The sequence below is a fragment of the Hypomesus nipponensis genome, chromosome 15, assembly GCF_054491055.1.
Source record: "Hypomesus nipponensis isolate SF chromosome 15, ASM5449105v1, whole genome shotgun sequence".
NCBI lineage: Eukaryota > Metazoa > Chordata > Actinopteri > Osmeriformes > Osmeridae > Hypomesus > Hypomesus nipponensis.
The window spans coordinates 12,233,122-12,257,736 of record NC_140375.1 but is presented as its reverse complement, the minus strand read 5'-3'; the positions used below and the strand labels follow the sequence as shown (position 1 = coordinate 12,257,736).

Sequence of the window (24,615 nt, the reverse complement as noted above, 5' to 3'; positions counted from 1 at the left end):
CAAAGGGAGAAATGCTCATACAATGAGACTCTGTAGTAGGCTACCTCCGCAATTCCCGTGCCTCGGTGCGCTGCTCGGACAAATGATTGTCAATGGAATACTTGAGACAGATCGCACTCGGTTGGTGTGTCGGATCCTAGGCGTTACGGGTTCCGTTGTTTGTGTAGTGTAATTGACCAAGATGTAACTCGATTTCTAATTCGAACCGGGGGAGAATATGTAAAATGAAAATCCAGTCGTGAGTCTGGAAGTTGTATTTTCAACAGAGAATGTGTTTGGCCTAATTTGCTTAGTTTACTCTTGATAGTCTTTACAAATTGTGGTAGAATAAGTGTCGGCTTTTTTATTTAACTGAGAACTTAGGCTTTGTAGTTATCCGTGTAGCTTTTCGAAACAGCGCGTGAAACATTTAATTATGAACGGAATGGTATTTGCCGATGATCTCTAAAGCTATTACAGCATTTATTTTGTGCCAAATTGTTTTACTTGTCTAGGAGGCGGGTTTTTGTAGGCTAGATATATGACAATAGAGTTTCTAATCGAGATCGTTGCGGTACAGATCTTTTGTGTGCCCTAGCTGCGGTTTATTAAGTAAACCTATCCATCGGAACTCGGGCATGGGAGAAGCTACTCCCGCACAGCCCGCTGCGGGGGTTTTTGTCCCAATGTTAGGTGTTGGCATGGTAGGACCTATCCCAGGTGGGGTCAGCGGGCCAATTGCAACCTCGAGGGGGTCTGCTGTCCCGCAGTTGCATAGTGCGATAGTTGAGCGTCTACGCGCCAGGATTGAACTGTGTAGGAGACACCACTCGACTTGTGAGAACCGCTACCAGCGCGGTCAGGCCGAGAACTCAGATCGTGAACACGAGACTACTCTACACCTTCTGAACATTGTGCATCAAGGACCAGGAATCAGGAAAACCAAGGGCAGCCGTGCCTCAAGCCAGCAACCTTTAGAGTACAACAGAATTAATGGAGAACAGAAAGCGCAAAGTTCTGCAGCAGGAGAACAGAAGCTCTCAACACGCATAGCCGTAAGTTAAGATGATGATGGTGGTGGTGGTGGTGGTGGTGGGGGGTGGGGGGGGGGGGGGGGGCTTGACACTCAAATGCTTGTAAAGGTCAAATGTGGTCGAATCACCAACAATAACCGGCATTAAGACTGCATTGATAGCAGACTTAATTGCAAAAAGGTAATCAGAATCTTCAAAGGGAGCTGTCACACGAGAATGAAGTGGTGCTTCCTTTCTGATGAGAACCACAAGCAATCAGACAAAAACATAGTTCATTAGGTCGCACTGCAGTCTTTGTTCTCAGTTTCACAAGTTCTGAAACCTCCTGCATTTTGCAGTTTAGAAGAGACACGATAAAATCTTGTAGCGAAACCTGCGTGAAAATGTTATCAGTGCCATTTTGGGTTGATGCATCTAGATTTGTTTTGCCAAGCTGTGCTGATAGAGTTGTTTATGTCATCTGTTAAGGGCACAGCCAGTGAGATTTATTTTGTTGTTTTCTTTCATTGGACACCGGGGAGTTCAAAATCTAGTCCAGAGGCAATGAAACGTTTCCCAAGGAATGTTTCAATAGAATGTCAAAGGGGTGAGACACCATATTTACAAGAGCTTGCAGAGGTTTTAGCTGAAAGTTTGCTTATTCAGAAAGTGAATGGGAAAATAAACATAATCATATGTCTGGTAAACAACCCATAGAATATAACTAGCACAGGCAGATGTATTTCCATAAATGATCAAAAGTTGGGTTGACTTATTTTGAATTATTTTACATAAACTACTGGCTTTGTTTAATGGACACTGGTGGACAAGTGTCAACAATAGAGATGTTAATGTATCATCTGACAGAATCACCTGAGCAAATTTAAATTATTAAATTACTTCATTAACTGAAGCAGAAATTGAATATTTTGTTGTAGGCCCACTCAATTGTGCTTCTCAATCTATTTGATTCAGGGATTTTGCTTCTTAAGGATTAACTTTTAATTAAAATATAATTAAAATCTCTAACACTTAATTAAGAAAATTCCAGGAAATTGACATCCCACTGTCAGATACAAAACCATACTACACCATGGATACAAATGACTTTTTTAGAAGACACTGTAGAGCCTGCTATTTCATTTCTGCTTCAGTTTATTAGGCTCTGGAGAAACAAATTCTGGAAACTGAGAACGCACCACACTACTGCAAAGGAAACTCATTGTTTGGGTTTAAATATCAAGGGAAAAGTTGATAAGGTCTGTTTTTAAATGCCATAATGATGATCAGATGACAGGATCAAATGTGTCTTTCAATTTAGTGTATGCCAGTCCAGTATGTAAAGTAGCCCAGCCAGACTGTACAGTCAACACATTGAGCATACTTGTTTTCACATCAACACAAATACAATGTTTCAAAATACTAGTTTTTAATATGTTTGTGCACGACAGAAACTTTTCATCATTTCAATTCTAGCTTTTGGTGTATGCAGTTACTCAACAACTTAATCCCTTCCAATCTTTTGAATTCATGTATTTGGTGGAAAACCAATTTACAGACTGAGGATTAATGTATGTTTAACAGTATTACCTAACCTACTGTAATACAATCACATCTTTCAGTCTAATCAGTTTTGTGACAGCCTTATTGGACTATAAATGACAGATAAACAAGCAGTGAAATGGCCTTGCAGTGTGCTGCATGCCATGTACTGTCATGTCCTATTATCCCAGGTTTTACAAATTACTCACTAAACACCTTCTTGAAAGATGCTCTGCTCATGAAACTGGTGAAATTGAATTAACTAGATGCCCATATAGTCTAAATGTTTAGAGTCACTAAATACATTTCCTGGCTGTGTTTACTTTAAGTCAAACATGCCTGGAAAAAGCAATAGTGGGGAGCTGCTCAGTTATTAACCATCCTGCGCGTCGGGAAGATTCTGTTATTCCCTTATCTTACTGTAGTGAAATATCTGGTAAATGTCAACTTCCAGTATTATGCTTTCACAACAGGGGACAGCTGCTGTGTGCTTGCTGAGCTTACCCAATTAAAAGGATAGTTTCAGTTTTTGTTACACTGATACCCTGAAGTAGACTGATACATATTATTTAGGTTTGTTTCTTTTATTGGAGAAGTATCTTAATGAATTAAACGATGATGCCGAGGAGTGGGTGGGGGTTTGGGGGTCAGGTTATGTAAGAGATTCCTGGTTTTGTCTGCCTGCCTCTGGGGCAGTTTGAATCAAAGCTGGAGGTGGTCTGATCTCAGCCTTGCTCTGTTCTGATATGGAACAATTAGCTCAGGTCCTTGGGGGCCACCCACAGAGCTGCACAGAACCATGCCCGGCCCGGCCCAGGGATGCATCAGGGATCCGGCAGACATCCAGTGAACAGTTCGTCCCAAACATCACTTCCACGTTGTCATGGAAAAGTGGAGGTTTTTGTAAGGGTAACTTGCTGGCTTATAGTTAGACTGAGTGCCAGGTTAGTCTTACACGACTCCAGAGCTCAATGCTAGGGCTATGACTGCGGCTGCTGTCTATTGACACTGTGACTTTTCAATAAGCCTGATGTGATTAGACTAGTCCCACAGCACACCATGGGGCCCCACAGAGCTGTACATCTCTCCCCAGCTGATTAAGAAACAGTGGGATAGCACAGCGACAGCATGGTATTAACTCCTCTTTAGAGCTGGGACCAATGCAACATGTTTTTGCAGTACAGCAATTTAATGTATTATTTGATTTGGCTTGTACAATATACAGTTTTTGTCTGTTGTCTCTAGGAAAATGAAGCACATTTTTACCAAGAGGTGCACAATACATAAACAGTCTGTGTCTGTTGAGTTTGAGAGTAATTGTGTGAATTTCCTAGTGCATTTGAACGTGAAATAATAACACATGCACTCACTTGACGATTGTAAATAAGGATCCTTGTCCACAAAGGTGGAGTTTTGTTATTTGTGTTTTAAGTGTGTCTTTGACAGTTTCTTTGTTTTCAAAACACTAATTCTCTGTACCACAGATACATACCATACACTCCAATCGTTATACAATATACAGAACATGTGGCAACATTAAAAAACATTCCAACAATATACACCAGAATTATTAGATGTGACACTATCAAACAAAGGTAAAATAAACATATAGAATAACATGTACTCTGTGTCCTTAACATTAGCCATATGTGATTCACAGAACACAGACCTATTATAAATTTGATCCACCTCTTAGTTACACAGGAGTCTAGCAGTAATGCTAATCCATGGGTGTTGCATCTTACGTAGCTAGTAAGTCTGTTGGACTAGAAGACATAGATCCTTTCTAACTGTCTGGGTTCAATTTCTGTTACACTCAATTATGGAAATAGCATTCTGTGAATCTGGGCCACTTCAGCTGCCTCGTGAGCTTGTATGAAGCTACTGGATTCAACATTTTATTTTATTCATCTATTTTTCGTTACAAATTTCCAAATGTTACCAAAAGACAGGCACATCATTCTCAAAGAAACAAGGTATCGCAGAGATAAAAATCCAGGAGGATAGTGAGTATCCAGACACCCAGCAGGGCAGTGTGGATGTGTGTGCAATCAAAAGCGCTCCTGGCTCATCTGTTGTAGCTGTAACAGGGGTGTCTTTCTGAGGCACCCCCTGCACACACGCCTCATGTTTTATTCACCAACCTACGGGAAGGCTGGAGCTTTGAAGAGTGCTGCTGAAACCATCTAGCAGATCCGTCTTATCCGCGGTCTTCATGGGATAATGCAGTCTAAGTGGATACACGCTTGGAGTAACACAGGCACAGGCTCTGCTGCTCCGCATGGACTAGAATGCTGCTGTCCTCTGGGTTAGTTAGCCTGGGGTTGGACTCAAATTGGGAGTCTGTCTATCTCTATCTATTTTTTTTAATGAAATGAAACCTTTACAATGCACAAACTTTCAATTAGGATGAACGCTGTTCACACCATGTTTCAGACTATTAAGCAACGGGTACTCAGTGTTCCTGAGGTTAGCCTCAAGTGATTCACAGAGCACAGACCTATTAATAATTTGATCCACCTCTTAGTTACCAAGGAGTCTAGCAGTAATGCTAATCCATGTGTGGTGCATCTTAGCTATTAAATCCATTTGACTGAGGAGACAACGTTCCTCACTTGATTGTCTGGGTTCAGAAATGCTTGTGAATCTGAGGGGTCTGTACCAAATGTTATGTATATGTCTGGTGTGTGCTCATAGAGGTATCCATTCATGCTCGATGGATTATTTTGCTCAGAGAGCTCTTTGAGTTTGTCAGGTTTACCCTGCTTGACTTAATTGTGGAGAGTAGACGGTTCTGTGAAAGATAGCAACAGAGAGTGAGTGTGAGAGAGAGAGAGAGAGAGAGAGAGAGAGAGAGAGAGAGAGAGAGAGAGAGAGAGAAAGAGAGAGAGAGGTTAGCTCAAAGTGTGTCTCCACAAGTGCTGCACTTTGTTTGCATCTCCTGAAACTGGATCCCTGTGGGAACATGCATGCTCAGGTGTGCGAAGCATGGGGGTGAACTAAAGGGACTTACTTTGTGGTAAATGTGAAACTCGAACAATGCCCCATCAGGGTTGTTTACTAAAACAGACTCTTCCTCTGACAGTGACATTGCTAATCGTGGATCTCCACTGGTAGGGAAAATGTCACTCTGGAAAGAGATGTTTTCAGATTTCACCATGTTTACAACTGTGAAAATATAGGCCTGAAAACGACAGTTGGGTGACATGTAGATCTATAGCAGTCAACTGTAACTGCTCTGACACTATCTTCAAATCAGATCAGTCACCTGATATAACTGTGTTTCCTGACCTTGCTTCGAGCTCCCTCTCTAACGGTCATAATACATCTGATTATCCATCTCCACATTTGCCACCATAGGACTGGGTGTGGTTGTGTTTCTGTTTATCTTATCATTGGCATTCACAAAACATCTCAATTTGTGCCCTAGTAGATCCTTTGCACTTAACTGTGCAAAACCATTCACAAGACAACACTTTGTGGGGATTGTTGCTGAAGGCTTTTAGCCTCATTTCTAGCTTTCCTCTGAGTGAGTATGGTGTTCAGGGCAGCTTCATTTGCGTGACTTCAAACAGGCTTTTCTCCCAAGGGTCATTATCCTGGTCAGGAAATGAGAAAGTGGGCTCCTGATGTCACTGACAAACTTCTAGCCGGAATGCAAGGGTACATTGGGGGGAGGTTTTTTTTGGTAGATCTGAGTTCAGACATGTTTACATTACAGCTCGGATATTTCTCAGAGTCGAGCCAAGCTGCCGAGGTTCCCAGGCTCTGTCGTTCGGCACTGAAAAGAAGCACAAATGCTCACTTTTCCTCAACCTCTCTTCCCTCCCTTCCCCTCCCCCACCCATCTCCTCTTCCCTGTACTTAAGTCAGGGTTCAACTCTATTTGCATTGTAGTAAAGTTCTTGTTCCTTCAGGCATCAGGCCTTTGATACTTTAAACAGCATAACTGTTAAAATATCAATTGTGTAAAGAAGATGGAATTTGCCTTTTTCCATTTACATCTTTTCATTATAGCACATATTTGTTGAGAGATTGATGGCATACAGCCATCAATAGGAATTGAGCTCAGCTACAATATTCACTCCTTACAGCAAAGCCAAATGAATATTCTCTTTGTTTCAATTTTTTCAGAAAAAGCTGTCAAACAAGTTGAATGTTGAGTAGCTGTTGAAAAGTGGCCTTTTTGTCTATATCAGTCTCTACAGTCAATGCAACCGTGTCTTGCAAAACAGACGAGTTGAACACTGCCCCATTCTTAAATATCAACATTTTAATGTTTCAAAATGCTTGACAAGGCTTTTTGCCTGAAGTCAGCAGCATCAGATCTAGCCTAACAGAACACAGCCGGTCTTGTTCCTCGGTCTGGCGCTGCCACTGGCAGCTGGAATGTTTGTGTTAGTGCTGGGCTGTGGTGAGGTGTCACGGTGTGGGCTCCTCGCTGAGCTTTGCTCTGGCGCCTGCCCCTTCTCCACATAGCCCAGAGACACTCACTAACTTACACCATTGTTATACCAACACTGTAGTCACTCAAGGTAAAATCAGGGTACTTTCTTGTCAGTCCTGGGTCTGATGTAGCAAATCACGAAGAACCACTGGTTAAATGAACTACATTTACATTTAGTCAGTAGGGCAGACGCTCTTATCCAGAGTGACTTACAGTAAGTACAGGTACATTCCCCCCGAGGCAAGTAGGGTGAAGTTGCCCAAGGACACAACGTCATTTGGCACAGCGGGGATCGATCCGGCAACCTTCTGATTACTAGCCCGACTCCCTGACCGCTAAGCCATCTGACTCTCTACTAACTAGACTAATATCAATGTACAGGTTTTCTCATTTATATTAGATGAAGCAAGTGTACATAGCAACATCCATTCTAGAGCAACGCCATCTCTAGATTTTGCCCATTCACGATTATTTTTAATAGTTTAAGGTCAAGAGTTGGTTTTCTGTTTGTAGACCTGTGCTTTAAAGAAGCATTATCATTATGGAGCATGCGGTCTTATGTTCCTATCCTCAATTACCGTGACTAACTGTGAGTCTTGTCTTTTGTTAGTTGTTGCTGTGAAAGTTGTATTGTATTATTATGGACTGTATATGATTTGAAGAGAGAGAAGGAGAGAGGGAAAAGAGAACATTCCTTTCTCACTCTCTCTCTCTCTACCACACCCCTGTAGCTACTCACTGCCACCCCACCCCCTATTTCCTTCCTGTTCTTTTTTTAGAATCTATTGGATGTTTCTCCCACATCCGGCAACAATGAGACATTTGTGCCATAACCTAACAACATGGTCGTCCATGGCATGGCCACACAAGCATGATCAAATATTTTCATAATTGAGTGTCTCACCCTTGCACCTTGCTATGTATGGTGTCTATTAGCCACACTGCATGATGCTGGGTACTAAACAAGTCGTGACAGCAGTCTCAGCTCATAGCAGGTCAATATTGGCTCATAGCAGATTCTATGTTGTTAAATTACTCAACATGTTCAAGACAATTGTGAGAGTTCTACATTTAACACACTGAATTTGTTGATCTCCCTGTCTGGTTTGTGTTTTTAATAATCTATTTCTCCTGGCGTAGCCAAAGCAAGAATAGCAAGCAGCTGGTCAGAGTGGGAAGGGCTTGGCATTGGAGCTGTGAAACATCCACAGCAGCAGGTCAATCTTTCCCCTCAGAGTAAACAAAGATACTGATAGAACAGCCTAGAACATCCAGCCTTGACATACCAGGCCTGGTCTCAGATCAGTCCGTTTAGCAGATCCATTCAAATTTCAGTTTTGTAATAAAATAAAAAAACAATTAAGACATTGTTTTAATCAAAATATTTGAAAAATGCTAAGCAAATGAAATACCTCCATTGCATTTCCTTCCTGTCGTTAGTGTAGATTAGCTCAACCCTTACTGCCTACCTGTCTGGTCATTCTCTTACTGCTGCATGTTATCATGCAAATACACTGAGATTAGGAACAGATTTTTCTTTTACTAACAAATTAGAAGCACATGCCTTCATCTTCTTCCCATCCCTCTTGATATAGTGGGAGGGACAATCTGTTTCTTGATTTGTCCCTCATCTGTTGTTGCCATGCACCTTACTGGCGGTGTGCTGCTCAGTCCTGCACACTGGACACAGTGACGTTGGCAGGATACTGTGTTTCCTCCACCAGCAGCTGTCGTGATGATAGCCAGATGGCTTTAGGGTTTCTCTGGAACAGTTTGTTTAGTTTACTTGGAAATATAGTCAGTCGTATGAATTACCATACATATTACATGAGCAATTAGCATTGGTCTTTTTTCTTCTTTTTTAAACAGTGATGCTGATCATAGAAGCCCCCCCACACCTCATCCCTCGCCATCCCAGAAATACAGTATCTTGAAGGACAACGAAAAGAGAAGAGACAAAATTGTAGTCTATTTTATTGTTCACTTCGTACTAGAGAAATACCATGACACATTAGAGAGCTGCTTAGCAACCTACATAGATGAGAGCGTGTTTGACATCAGAAGCACAGCTTAATGGTTGTGAGTCTGGACTGTCTGTTTAACTTGAAACTGCCAAACCAAAGTTTCCTTGGAAGATTAAAATTAACTTGACCTGCAGCTTCTGTAATGGCAAACCACCAGACAAACCAAACACTGCACAACTTTTCTTTCTTAAGTGATGAGTGTTAATTGTAAAGGGTTACTTTCCCCTTAGTTATGGCCACGAAAAATCCTCAAAACGATTCTAGTCCTTTCAAATTGTTCGTTTGAAAAGCAAATTGTTGGAAAATCACTGCAGTGGTTACGTGCTTGTCGTATCTGCTGAGTGGCTGTCAATGATCAGATCACGAGAAAGACGTTTTTCCAGACACTTACCGAGATTGCTCGATTATGCTTTCTCACCAGCTGCAACATGTAAAAGACCTAAAGCACTGACTCAAAGGGCCCACTTACCAGCACTTGAAGGAGCTGCCCGCATGCACCAACATGCATGAAACATGGACTGTGTTGCAGCCTTTGTAACTCTCCCTCCTCCTGACATCACCAGCCTGGCCAGTGTATAGCTCAGCACCTGCAGTCCAGTAACCCGCAGTAATACCCAGTGCACTGCAACGATACTAAACTGAATGGAATGAAATACCTTATGTTACTACTATAACATAAGGTATTTCTTTTTCACTGCTTAGGCAGCGGAAAGATGCCCTAAAACATAAACTACCACAACTCCTCAGATGGCTTAATGAAGCCTTGTCTTAGCAAGAAGTTGTTTCACAATTCTTGGTTTTCTCTCGACTTCAGACACCTATCACCAAGTCAATGTACAGTAAATGTTTGGCTGAACCACCAACAGGCATTTGTACTGTGGGTGGTTATGTTGACAATATGCAGTCAATTGCTTGTGTTATAATCCAGCACAAGATCACATTTTGTTTCAATTTCTCTCAGGGAAATGTCACGGCTGATGATAGAGTATTCTGGCCTTGTTCCCCCTCCCCTGTTCCAGGCTGGAGTCAGTGAGACTGGGCCACTGCAGGGTTCTATGTGTCGATCTCTGCCAGCATATTGGACTACACAGGCCTTATTTGGAATGTCAGAACTGATTTGAGTGGGAGTAGAGCAAAGCTTCCCACTCGTTCACTTTTGATTTTCTTGCTGCAAAAGCACATGTGGACATACCACACGGTTATAAAGAGGACTGTTTATGTGTGTGCATAGACTGTGTGCATAGTTTGGAGAAAAGAGTGGTGGTGAGAAAGTTGGCGACCTCACCCAGCGTAATATAGTACTGTGGTAGACAGTTGGTTGAGCACGCCACTAACAACATCAAGGGCTTTGCCTGATTCCCATCCAGGCCATATCATACATCTCCTCTGCGAGTGTAATACTAGAAAGACATGTCTACTGAATAACAGTACCATTCGTACCTTGGCTAAGTGAATTTATCCATGCAGTTCTAATGTATTAGAGCCGTTTTATCACAGTAGATGTGTTTTGCTCCTGTCTAAATGAGCAGGAGGCTTATCAAGACCTGAGTGTAATAGCATTAGCCCAGCATTAACCCCTGTGTCTGGCCTTCCCACGGGATATTAAATGGATCCTGGTTTCAATGGAAAATCATAACAACAATGCTGTTAGGAGCACTTTGCTGGAGTCCCATCAGATATCGTGGTCCAGGCAGCCAAAAAAAGATGCCTTTTGCTTCATCGTTTTTGTCAAAGTGTTTTCTTTTTTTTTATGGAGCAGAAAGCTCTCCAGTAATTATTATATTTTCTGCAGAGCAGTTTTGGAAATTGTCATAGTAGTAAGTTAGTGGCAAGTTACAGTAAAAGTCAGTTAGTTGCATTTATCACATTGATATTAAGTTTTGGAAAAAGGACATCTTGAAGAAGAATCCTATTGTGTTATCTGAGATGGTGAAGCTAGCCTGTAACTTTTTTCTGTAGTAGCCATTGACATGAGAGGAATGGTTTTCTGTCACTCACTCTCACTCTCGCTCTCTGACTCTCTCTCCAGTATGTTTCTCTCCCTGTGTTGCTCAACTCAACAGTGGCACTGTTGGCTCTCACCAATGTGCAGCTGCGGAGCTGAAGAGCAGCCAGATGTTGGAGATGGTGAAATCGGCCCAGCAAGCAGGAAATGGCTCTGCATGCCATAGGAATCGTCTTTGAAAACAGGAAGAGAACTTGTTCTCTGCTTATGGGCCTTTTCCTGTGGCATGTGCAGGGGCAGGCCTTGTGTTTGACGTTTGTTGGGAAAAAGGTACTGATGACTGTATGGAAATGCCCATTTACGGGTATACATAAGCTCAGGGAAAGTTGAGGGACAATTTGAGCAAAAAGAGGAGCTCAACTAAATGAAAATAGGACAACTATAAGATTTTCAAATGATTTGGTTCAAATGTTTTACACGGCTGGCAGAGTTCCCACACTATTTTTAAACGATGGCCCATCCAAACATACTTACCAGGTTCTGTTGTAATGTCATGGTACTCCAGAAGAATTTATATGCCACCTAAAGTTAAGTGGTGGAAAATCTCCTTTTTCACTGAACCCCCTGTGGCATGTCAGCTGGACCACAAAACAAATGACACACACTGAGTGTTTTAATGTGAAACACAATGTCAAGGCTTTGAAATCCACTGCCTTAAAGACACATTTTTCTGCATTGTAACCAGTTGTATTGCCTTTAAGGTTGAACTAAAACTGTGATAAGCCAAATCTGAAATAAATTGGGCTTCAATCGAGCTAACTGTTTCAACCTGTGTTCTTTTCACTACAGACTGACCCGTGTCTTGTGATTGGTGCTTTGTGTCCTCAGTGCTGTCTCGTAAAAAGTTGTTAAAAATCATATTTATATTTTCCCCTCCCACACGCTCAATCTGTCTCCCAGCTTGAAGATTATCTTTCCCAGACTACCTCATGCACACATAGACATATAAACACATATCATTAAGTAAGATGCATTGCATTTCATGTCATCTATGGTATGCTGACAAACTGTCCCTTTGGATATAAAATAGCATGTAGCGAGAGAATGTTCCCAGCCCTGGTAATGGAGACCAATAAGAATTTAAGTACATTTTACCACTAAAGAACTATTTCAGCTGTAGTAGGAGCTTAGTCTGTGTGCAGTTGACAGGCGAGCCCTGTACCTTCAACTATGACCAGCTCAGAAACTGTTGAATAGTGGGAGGTCTTTCTCTGCCTCCCCTCTAATCCCGTTTTTTTTACATGAGCAGGCCACCACGAGAAGGGTTGGCTGCATTGAGGAAAATGGTGGCTGTTGTTTCCGATTTAAACAATGAAATGGAATACCAAGGCTGAGTGTGAGATCAGGAAGTGCCAGCTAAACCTGGAGAACACTGCACTTTTGTGTCCATCAGTATGAAGGAGGCACCATGGGGCTGTTGTTCTGCCTGCTCTCTGCTCACTCATTATATCCCTGTTAAAAAGCATAGGAAAGCAGTTGGGTCATCATCCGTGTTGCAGCACACTAATTAAATTACACGCAAGCCTATTTTCCATAATCATGAAAGAACTTATCTAATACTCATATACTACTTGGCGCATACAGAATGTTCAGAATTCTTTGGGTTTTGAGAATGGCTCTCTTCCCTCCGAGTTGAGGTCCGTTGTAGAGGGGCTCCAGAGCTATGTCCAGCCCCTGGCTGTCCTCTGTGAGAGTCTCTCTGGTCACATTGACATGTGGATGCAAGGCGACAGCTGTGTCGGGAGCCCTGTGAGCCTCATAGCCAGTGGTGATGTGATGTGACGGCCTGTCACTGGTATGTCTGTGACTTCCCGTGTGTCTGCTGTGGCATGGCCTTGCTGGTGCTTTTGTACTGACGCCTGGGTAAGGGCCCTTCAACATTTGTCCCTAAGATCACTTCACTGCCACTGCAGAGCATCCAACAGCTTCTTTGTTGGGGTCAGACCATTTTACATTCATGATGCTTTAAATCCATCTGTATATATGTATTTTATTTTTTTTCTACTGATTTAGTTGACCGTGTGCCTGATAGAAGAAGCCTAATACTATGTTTGTAACTGTGTGGTCTATTTCTGCAAATCCAACCTTTCTCATCTGGTGCCCTCACATCTTCTCAGAAATCGAGTTCTTTCCCAGGGGTGTCACAATGTACTCTTGTCTAATGGTGAACAAAAGACAAGCCTTATCAAGACCTGAATGGCATGCTGTTTTACTCTGAGCTTATGGAATATCGACACAGTCAAGATTGGAATTCAGTGTTTTCAGGCAGGTCCTCTTTGTTACAGCTTACAGGCTGCTCATTATTTAAAATGGGAAGTCTCCATTGAATGGAGGAGTGATGCACCAGGAGTAACAGTTGAATAATGTGCCCTGGGTAAACATAATGGATGTATTTCCCTTCAAAGGCAGTCTTATGATCTCTCCACATTTCCCAGAGGCAGCCACAAAGCTGAGTCGCTCTTCCTCCCTCTCTCTCTCTCTCTCTCTCTCTCTCTCTCTCTCTCTCTCTCTCTCTCTCCCTCCCTCCGTCCCTCCGTCCCTCCCCCTCTCTCTCTCTCTCTCTCTCTCTCTCTCTCTCTCTCTCTCTCTCTCTCTATCACTTTTCGTCTCTCTTTTCATTTTTTTCCTGGTGCTGCTGCTGCTCATCTTTCCCTCCTGCCTGCTCCCTGGAGGGCAGCCTCAATCTAATACAACTGTGTCAGGAAGTGTGGGGATGCAAAGTGCTGATCAGTCAGAAGGAGCCAATCTCTGCAGTGAGGTGGTGTGTCCCAACATGTGCATCGCCACCTAATTAGGGAAACCCACCCCCAACAGAACCGTCATCATGGCACGCGCCTAGCAGTAGTGGATGGAGTCCAATACCCTAAAGCGCGGTAAATTCTGTAATGTGCTGATCATCTCAATGCCAAGTTAATGGTATTTACAGTATTATGTTTACTGCAATCCTCCAAAATGACCTAACCTTTCCTGTTACATTGATCTGTTTTGTTTAACACAATTATACATCTCTCTGCCTAAAGACATACTATATGGTTAAACAGCACATCCATTATAAACATAGTTCTCATAAATTCTGTGGCAGATCAGCCAGTTTTGGACTTTTTATGGCTTATAATAAGAACAAAAGCCTTGCATTATACTGTGATGAATGGATTGAATACAAACCTGTGTTTTGTAAAAAGACTGAGCATACCAGTGATCTAGAGAGTGAAGCATTGTATGGGATACTGTTCGTGTTACACATTCTCTGAGTAGCTTAACAGCTGAGTCTTTTTGTAAGGAGTTTTGGTAGTGTGTGTTTTGTCTTTAGTGCCGGTCTGATGGCTTCTTCACTGTATCCCATGAGAAAGAGAGATGAAATTCCTCCTTGCGGCATTTTGCAACCTGCGCAACCGCATAAATATTATGTCTCCCTAGGAACACAATAGTCGTATTTATTCCTTTATTTAGGGTTTGTTTTTTTCTGTGTCAGAAACTGAGAAGGTTTTTCAGACTCATAGGAGCAGATTACAACTTGTCTGGGGGCTCTGGTGAATAGATTAGAGACTAGTGAGCTGGATCATGTCAGTAAGACCTGCATTCAAACACACAATCATAAACTTGCATAAATACTGTACAAACATCTCTCTTTCTCACACACATACACACACACACACACACACACACTCCTAAACACACACACACTCCTAAACACAGCCTGAAACCTCAACATTACTGCTTCCATGGATAGTGCCACCGGTCTGTAAGATGGTAGCAGGATGACCAGTGTCAGTGTGGCATCCTCAGTGTCCTCTGTGACAGCTCTTCAAGAGTCCCATCCACAGTGTTCACCATCAGCAGGCTGCTCACTCGCTAGCAACACAGAGGCTTGTTACTGGTCCTTGAGCTAGCAGGAACAGACAGGCTCTGTTGACACGACCAAGGACAGGCCCGCTCAGCTCCGGTCAAAGGGCATCAACTTGATAGTCAGGCAAATAAGAGCAGATGGGCCGACCACAAGATCACCATGAAAGGGTGGAAGTTCATGGATTGATTTCGTGAACAGGACAGAACCTTTTACATGCTGATAGAAGCATGCGTGGGCATCGCTTGGAGTGTTTTGTGCTCTTTTTAGAGAATGCCAGTGAACAGCAAGCTGTTTTTAATTTTAGGATCATTTTCACCCAATGATTATGTTACATTAAGACATCAGAGGTCATTTTCTAGTGGGTTTTCATCTTCATAATAGCCATTAATAAACTTTTCATTAAGTTTTACATTATTGTTTGTTCATTTATATGCATTTATATTATACACCCAATATAGAAATGGAAATCTATCAGGATGCTTTCAGCTAGTTTAGATGTGTATTATGCATTTGAGCTTCTCATTTACCATCCATTCATCAGGAAATCCAATGGCTCTAAGCCTATTAATTGTTAATCAGAAAATCTATTTTCAGATCACTTGTAGATTGTCTGGAGGATTTCAATAGGACATAACGCCACTGTATACAATGTCTAAAATAGTGCCAATTGAAAATGATAGTAAATGAGTTTACTATGTAATCAGTCTATTTCCCTAATTTTCCTTAAGTGTAATGTACTACAATGGTATTTTACAAAAATGAGTCAAACTATTTCCGTTACAAAGCAAAGCTAATGTAATTTCGACTGGGTGAGACATCTGCACGTTTAAGCCCTGAAGTTAGAACTTGTGTTGTCCTTAAACTATACAGTCACTGAGGTGAGGCAACCCAGTCCCACAGGATCTCCGCAACAGATCTACTGTTCTCTCCATTATTCATGACATGTCCTCTCAGGCTTGGAGATGTGAGGGGAATTCTGGGCTGGCCTCTGGCACTCATAAAAAGGCAGGTGGAATGGGAGAAAGTGTGTGAGCTCCAACCTACTAGGCTGGCAAATAAAACAGATGTCCAGTAATGGGAAGGTTTACATTTAACAGCCTGAATCCTTATGAAGATTATGTGGAGTTGGTGAGGTTTTCAAGATGAGTGTAGCCCATGTCTAAGTTAAACTATCTGCACTGAATTTTTTCATATTCTTTTATAGAAAAAATGTTTGTCTGTCATCTTGTTTTCTGTGCTGTAGTTCCTTAGTAACTGCCATCTCTCATCTTACCAAGTTAAGGTTAGGCTTACGTTTTTTTCTCTTTAGTTATTAATGTTTTTTTATTCATTTGCTACTAAACCTCTCTTCATAGAGGTACTATTATATAGTCCCTGTCTTCCATGTTTACACTCTTTAATATCAACTTTGCTTATCCCTCAGTCCCCACACAGCACCTAGTCCAGGCGGCATCATCACGCACCATATCATTACACTCAATATGTTCAAACAGAGATTCACCACCACCCCATTAAAGACCCTGCAAACAAAAGAGAGCCTGGTTACATGCTGCAGAGTCACAGATATGTGTGAGTTGATTAAAATGTGGGGATGTATTTTCAAACAAACGCAAAAAGCAAAACAGGCATTGGCAGGCGATAAACACAGTGAAATACAGGAATCACTCCCTGCCTTCAGGCAATGAATCATCTTAATGTGATGTGTGCCAGCAACTGGAAATGACTCCGATTTGTTCCCACAGTGAAATCTGCACTATTCAGACACACTCCTCTCCTTAGCTCAGCTTGGTGTGGAACATGAACACATTATTCCTTCACTGGCACCACACATTAAATGATGAGTAGACAATGACTCATTTCTATATGTAGACAATACCACTGAACATTGTGTTAGGAGACAGCACAGTAACTGACAGGGAGTTCTGGTAACACCAACATCTTATAAATGGGTCATGGTCTCACTGGTCCCATGGTCCCTAAGGGGTCATGATTACAGTAAACCATAATGGAAATTAAAGACATCTTAGTAAGTAGTATACGGAGGATTGGCTATGATAATGTGATTTCAGTTTCTATGTATCTTCTTCTATTCTCTAGACTTGGTATTTCATGCTCACAACCTTCTTTGTGTGTGTTGCTGCTATGGGCTTATTAGCCATGTGAACACCCTGGCAGAGGGGTGGGGGTGGGGGGTGGGGTGGTATAAGGATCCTCTCAAATACAAAGAATTATTCGGCTATCTTTACAGAGGCACAAAAGAGGAACATATAATTTATGCAAATAAGGGAGACAGATAAAGGCCTTATTCTTCTCTCTGGTTGTCGACAGTAGACCATTCCTAAATATATCTGCTTCCATGCTGCATTTTCCTGCATTTTAAGTTATTACTCTCCAAGCCTGTTTTACCATTGTTGCTGTCAGTATCATACTTAGGGTTAAGGTGTGACATGAACTCCACTATACAGGACTATTCATAGTCCTGTATATTTGCAGTTGAGTTACTGTAGGTTTATTTAAAAAACGTTATATCAGTTGGTCATATTATGTGTAAAAGTTTTACATTTGGTAAAATGGTAAAAATGAATCAATATCCACCAAGACATTAAATGCTGGAAGTACATTTTAATACAGTGGTATTCTATCATCACAATTTTAATTGGTTTACAACATCAAAGAGTCTGTTTGACTGAAGGGTTATAATTATATATAGAGGCCCTTGTTAACTTAAATGTTCCTTTTTCTTCAGGCCACACTTGAACGCTGCATTAGTTATAGGCGTGCACTGTGCTTGATTTGAAATCCATAACAAAGGTTTTCAAAAAAAATAGTCTTTGAGTAAATTGTTAGGCAGTGTTCGGTTGGTTGCCCTCTCGTTGCTCTGATTTCTTGGTTCGAGATTATTGTATGACTATTTTCTAGACAGACTTCTCACCAGTGTGTTTGTGTCTCCACAGCTCCAGGGGTCGTTAAGGAGGAAGATTGAAGGACATGCTCCAGGTTACCCCCCCAAGCAAAATGACCTCTCTGGTGGACCTTCAGGCTATAAGCGTGCACGTATGGAGAACAGTGGGATGGGTCATGGACCCTGTGCTTTCAACTCTGGCCAGTCCCAGTCTCTGCAGGGTGGTTCCATCATGGGCAACAGTCTGCAGCGGAAGAACTACATGATGCCCCATGGCGTAAGCTCTGATCTGTTCAACATGACCCTTAAGGAGATGAAGAAAGAGCCCATTGAGGTCCAGTCATGTGGACAATCATCTGCAGACACCAGCATGATGGTGTTTGACTTCAAAGATGAGGGGGGAAGTCAGATTGATCCTGAACTTCAGGACTTGTTTGACGAGCTCACCAAGTCTGTGCCTTCGCTTAACGACCTGGAGTTTGAGAAAATGTTGAAACACGACGATGCGTTTGGTTTAGACCTGGGTCGGCCCAGTTCAGCGGGGGCAGCCAACCTGTGCTCTCAGTTGGAGAAGACTATAAAGACGGAGTTCTCCCCAGATTACAGCCAGACTCATGGCGGTTCACCACAGCTCCGGCCTGCCTCCGCTGGGCCCTCCTTTACCATGGGAAGCTCCTCCCTTTCCACCTCTCCCATCACCTCTGCACAGAAGGCAGGCAGCCAGATCCCCTCTAGAGGCCTGCCCAGCTGGCCAGAGGTGTCACATGCTGAGCAGCTGAAACAGATGGCAGCCAACCAGCAGCAGCCCAACTCCCACCTCCACCACCACCAGCAGACTCAGGCTGGAGGGGGCACCAGCTGGGCTCCAGCCATGAGCACCCACTCCTCCAGCAGCTCTTTCCCCCTTGACAAGCTGTCCAACCAGGCGGCCTCGCTCGCCCAGCAGAGGATCAGTCCCCAAAGCTCCATCCTGCCCCCCATGAGCAGCAACCAGAACAAGGGGATCAACAACTGCCTCTTCAAGTCTAACGGACACAATGGTTCCAATCACATCGACATGAAAGTTCTTAGCAAGCCCATTCTGCAGTTCAGCCCCAAATCCCCGCACTCCGTCAACCAGCAGATCCCCATCATAACAGGCCCTCTGAACAAGACTATAGCCCAGCAACAGCCATCCACCAAAGCCCAGAACCAGACCCATCACTACCAGAACCCCCAGGTGGCTATGTCTGGGGTCCAGTGTCTGCAGCCCAAGGCCATGCCCCAGAGGACCCCCCTTAATCAGCATGGACCAGGGCTCCACTTCAAACTAGCCCAGCAAAGACAGGTAATGAATCACAGACCAAGTAAGAAATGTGTTTTGTGGAATACCTGATAAACATGAGAAACAGAAACGTTAAAGTACAATAAAGAGATTGTCCAATATGTATTTCTTTGGACAGAAATTGAGTTGCCGACTGATTACACGGTTGTACTGCTTTCTCTTTCATACGACTTGGCTATATATCACTATGCTATTCCAGAACATAGCACTGAAGGTCTGCACATCATGCTTTGCTACAATATTTAATTGGAACCTCTCGGCACTGTGAAATAATAGAGTATAAGCTCTTCTTTTTCTGCTGATGACATAGTAATAGGATGCATAGTTTGCCCAGAAAGCCTGCCATGCAATCCAGCTCATTACTTAGTTTCCTCACTTTGCTCATGGCAGTCAGCATGCAGTCTCAAACTGTAGGGAACAATGCAACTCGTTTTTGGTGTTGTCGCCATTGACGTTACAGTTGTTTGTGTCTTTGTCGTCAACGTGGCTCTTGTGAATATGTATTTCACCCAGAAGCATTTTGACGATGACACGGACTGCCAGAGCATGGTAGATTAACATGCAGGACTTCTAATTTATCTGCCTGTCATGGACGCTCTCCGTCAGGGCATAGATTTGCACAGCAGGATTTACTAATTGGAGGTTGTTAGCTACAAGGGACAAGTGGTGGAAAATGACAGTAATCTGCTTAGCCCGGTGCCGGAGGTTGAACCACTGATTTGTTATGATTGGGGGGATTTAGAACATCCCCCTTTTCATTTTGGCACAAACAGTATCTCCAGTTGCCTTTGTGTGAAATGATAATGTGAGCCACACATGAGGACTCTTGCGACCACTTTATCTAATGATCAAGGAAAAGCTCCTTAACGATGGGAATGAGGAAGATAGACACAGATACGAACACTAGATGCAGATATGAACACAGTGTGATGTTTAGTCCTTACAACCTCCAACAGTACTTTACAAAATATTTGGTTGGCTCTCAGCATCCTAATACCACATCAGCCAGAAGCTGGAAAAAGGATACCAAGGGAAGACGTTCGCCTGAAGGTCATGAAGTGGTGTGATTATTGTCTTGCTTGTTGACACAAATCAGATCATGAACCATCAACTAGGATAGTGAGTATGATACTAGTGGTGGGGAGAATGCTCCTCTGTATTCTGATCTGATGCGGGGATGTATCATTCTCGCTTATTCAAGGCACTGATTGGGTTAAATCCCCAGCTACTGTAGTGTAGAAAAGAAGGCGTCCCTTCCCACAGTGAATTGAATTAGCAATGCCATAGAAATAAAGGTCCCAAAACAGTGCATGAGCCCCCTGGAACACCAGCGAGGAGGGCTGAACTTCCTCCCAGTGGGAGAAGTTCAAGATGTGAGTTATGGTTCTTGTTTGCTTGTTCTCACAGTCAAAAACTCCATTGAACTTTTTTTTTACGTGGCATCTAAGCTGAACAAAGGTTTATTTTACAGTACAACATTTAACAAAGAATCCATAAAGTCATGAAGTACAGGAATATGTCCCAAAACTGAAGGGGCCAATGTTAACCATGCGACTTAATGGATTTAAAAGTACTGTTTGGAACTGTGGCTGATGATCCTGTGGCACAACATCTCAGTAAGGAGGATATGAACCGCCGGGGGGGTTGGGTGGTGGGGGGGGTTGTGAGTGCCAGGTCGCTTGCTCTGACTAACGGCGCTGTGAAGGGAGTGCTTGTGTCCTGGGAAAGGGAGCTGCGGCCAAGTCCAGATGCCGAGGCCCTCCCCTGGGACAGCGTCCTAGCTCCAGACTGGAGGAAGTGCTGTGTGAGAGCCGGCCTGGATCACTGTCAGCTGCCTGGCCCCGCACTGCACTGCCGCAGGATGGGAGGCTGAATCACACCACTCCTTTTCTGAGGCCCAAGCCACATGTGGTATTCATTTACGACAAGCTTGTGAAGAATGAGAGGGGAAAATGATGGAAAACAGCTTTATGACACGTCAGGATGACAAAGAGAGGATTACTGAGTTGTACATGCTAACAAAACACCCCTCACAGAGGTTGTTCTTGCAACAAAAAGGTCTGTGAAATCAGTCTATCCCAGTGTAATGGAAAGACAGTCTGGCTGTGTCGGAAGAACTTCTGTGAGAGGGTAATCATTTCTCACGGTGCTGATAATTGGATGCAAATGGTGGACTTACTGCTTCCTACTAATTTTCTTTTACATTGAATTTGATGTAAGTACAGTAGCTGTTTTGGTTGTCGTGCCAACTAATCCCAGACAAATAGTGTTGCTTCTTTGATTACTTTTAATTACATTTCAGATTCTATTTATGAGTTCAAAAGCCATTGATACACATTTCTTTTGAATAGAGAAAGAATTCTGACATTTAGTTGTGTCCACTTGATGAACCCTCCAACATAGTGAATATGAGTTTAAACAAACCATTCTCTCTGCCACCAGAAATGAATAATTCCACTCATGACAGAGAGCTCTTTCTTTTCTTTCTCTCTTTCCTTGTGCCTTTCTTCTCTTTGGAGCACACTTTTGGAGAGTCATCCTATGGGAGACATCTGGCCTCTATGCAATAGCTCAGTACTTGGTAGATCTATGTGTTGTGTAACAAATATTTTAACTAATGTATCAAAATGTAATCAAGTTTGTCTTCTCACTTAAATCCCCCACTTCATATAATGTGCATCTATGCTGTATTTCTGACTATCTTACGGAGATGTCATCATGCAAACCCAGCACAGTTAGGGTGGCTACTGCCCAGCTTGTTAAGGAAGGTAGTCATGGTGCTGGACATAAACTCCCCATCGGCACACTGTCCTGCTGTCTCAGGGATTCTTTCCACTCTCATCAGACACATTTGTCAGGGGAATAGCTTGCCCTGAGGAGGAGGATACTCTCCCATCCCCACCCTCACTTTGTTTTCTAGGGCTCCTGTATGAGAATGTAACCACACGTTTGTGCTTTCAATTTGTGGTTAAAGGTTGCCCTCTAGTGGGTATTTGCCATTACTGTATTGCGGTGCTTGCATACTTTCATTGACTCTGTAGTGCATTGAGCCAGTATCGATACAGACTATAGGACTGCAGTCCCTGGCGTGTCTTAAATCCCCTGTCCCTCCTTTCAGGGAATTGCACCTGGACCTCGCTTACCCACCAATGACAGTCTAGTGGGCATGACAGCTCAGTCCCAAACACAGCAACGACCTCCAGCTCCCATCAGCCAACACAAGCCCCCAGGCAAGACTCCAGCCATACAGAGACAACTGACCCAGCAACAACACATTATCAATGACTCGGTGAGCTGCGATGCCCAGTGTATTCAGTGTTTTTCCACCAATCACCATCTGAGATATGTGCATAAGTAACTGACCATACTAATTTTGCTGATATAACCATTGTAATAATAATATGTATCATGTTGTTTTTCAGGACAAGGACAGTACACAAGACCAATTTAACCGTCATCTAACCAGACCACCACCAGATTATAAACAAACAAGAAACATGGTTGGAGTTCAACAGTCAGGTCTGTTCACAGGTAAAGTGTTTCATAATGTTCAGTGTCGGGTACAACACAACTACATATGTCGTACCTGAAATGTAGATGGTTAGGATCATACAGTACCAACATTAAAGCTGGGATATGCCTGATTAAATGTGTGGTTGTTTTGCAATGCCCCAAACCATAGTTGTACTCTTGTTTTTTTATTTAGGAATGAACTCTTCTCAGTCTTTGCCAGGCAGCAGTCCTGAGAGTGATCTCCAGCCCATGCCCTGTCATCTGTCCAATGGTCCAGGTGCTAAGATGCTCCCCACACCTGACAGGAGGTTTGGGAGTGGGACTGACCCTCATCAAGGCTCCTGTATTGGCCAACTCCAGCAACACAATAACCAGAGCAGAATTGGAGTAAACCAAAACAAACCCAGATTCCCAGGGTCTAACAATCAGGGCAACGCATTCGGAATGAGTAATGTCAATAGCGTGCAACATCCCAGGGCATTAGTAGGGCAGCAGTCACAAGGCATGCCTGGGAAGGGACTAGGAGGCATGATGACTAGTAACATGGGCTGGGCCTCCAGCTCGAAGCAGGCCAGTTTGGGGCCTGGGCCGGGTGTTAGGAGGCTGCCCAATTCTTTGCAATCTCAGGGAGGCCAGCTGGACATGACAGCCCACCACTATCAACAGAGGCATGTTGGCCCACCCAACCAGGTAGCACCAGACATAGGCATGCTTCCCCTGAACACTGCCATCAGAGGCACAGCACCCAGAGCTAGCCAGCCAATGATGCCCCCTCGACCAGTCATGGGTAACCTGAACCAAGCTTCTCCTGAACAGAGGGTACCTGCAGGCTCATTTTCAACAACCAGCCAAAACTCTAGCGCTTACCAGAGCAACAGGGTCAACCGGCTGACCTTTGAGTTCCTCCAGGAGGGAGATAACACCGTCCCAGGGATAAACACAGACTCCGATTTCATAGACTCTTTGCTCAAGTCTGGCTCTGGGAATGACGACTGGATGAAAGATATAAACTTGGATGAGATTCTGGGCAGTCATACTTGAACAAAGTATTCTGTACACACACAAACATTGAAACCATGAGCCTCATAGCTCATAAGGGATATGATTTGTAAATGTAATTTTGTAAAGAAAAAATATGATTTGTTATCCAAATACATTGGGTAACAGTAAACCTTTAGTTGGGATTAATTACTATGCAACTGTATAGTAATACCTGTAGTTACAACATTATGCCCAATGTAATTACATTGTAAGGTGGTTTACTGGCATTATTGCAAGGCAAGAACGAGACGTAAGGGAGGGGGCCTCTCTAGGGGTTAACAATGGTTGTGTTTCCAAAGTACTATAAATATTAACACCACTTACCTTTGGAGAGCCACCTTTCCCCCATACCTTGTTCAACCTGTGTTATATATAGTCACTAAACCCTGTGATACCATGCTATTAAATAGCAGTCCCTATGTAAATATAAGGTTGGCATCACAGGTATTACTATGGGCACAACTAGTAATTAATGTAAAGTAGAGGTAAAGTGTTATCCTGCATTGTTTTGTGTATTCCTGTAAAAAATAATATCGTTTTAAGGTCCAATGAATAAGAACCTGCTTTTCTGTGATAGTGCAGTACTCTATCTGACTTTCATGTGTCAAACAGTATGGTCAAACAGAATGCACACTGTGAAAAATATGTTCCTGCCATACTTCCAAACTCCATCTAGTGTTTCAAGTTGTGTGTTTTTAATGAGCTCACCATTTTTGAGCATGATAATGCAATTATGTTGTAATGACCACATATCCTTTAATTAGACTCCTTTGCTCTACCTAATTTTTTTTCAAGCATTCTCACCTGACACAGTTTTGGATGTGTGTCAAAATTGTATCCATTTTATTTGTCATCTAATATTTAATAATCTATTGGAAACCCAATAAAATATTATAAACCATGCAAGTAATAAAGTGGTTTTGAATACACTGGTTCTGTGTGTTTCTGACTCTTCTGAGGTGGTTGTCAAGCTTAATT

General features: G+C 42.8%; 1 protein-coding gene across 2 annotated transcripts; it reads left to right on the top strand.

The window, feature by feature from the left end:
- Positions 1-26: 26 nt before the first annotated feature.
- On the top strand, positions 27-24,566 carry maml2 (mastermind like transcriptional coactivator 2). 2 transcript variants are annotated; one of them, XM_084675129.1, is made up of 5 exons: positions 27-1,034; positions 17,812-19,086; positions 22,202-22,372; positions 22,506-22,602; positions 22,790-24,566. In XM_084675129.1, exons 1-5 carry the CDS (start codon positions 618-620, stop codon positions 23,635-23,637), a joined length of 2,808 nt encoding a protein of 935 aa, XP_084531255.1. In that variant the 5' UTR covers positions 27-617; the 3' UTR covers positions 23,638-24,566. The 2 variants fall into 2 exon arrangements, with proteins under 2 accessions (XP_084531255.1, XP_084531254.1); XM_084675128.1 differs by having other exon boundaries at positions 22,506-22,614.
- The last annotated feature ends 49 nt before the right edge of the window (positions 24,567-24,615 follow it).

Bases quoted from the DNA above. Each gene is read 5' to 3' on its own strand.
- maml2 (XM_084675128.1), top strand. From the start codon at position 618: ATGGGAGAAGCTACTCCCGCACAGCCCGCTGCGGGGGTTTTTGTCCCA. The intron at 1,035-17,811 runs GTAAGTTAAGAT...GTGTCTCCACAG, and splicing joins AGCTCTCAACACGCATAGCC to CTCCAGGGGTCGTTAAGGAG. The intron at 19,087-22,201 runs GTAATGAATCAC...CCCTCCTTTCAG, and splicing joins AACTAGCCCAGCAAAGACAG to GGAATTGCACCTGGACCTCG.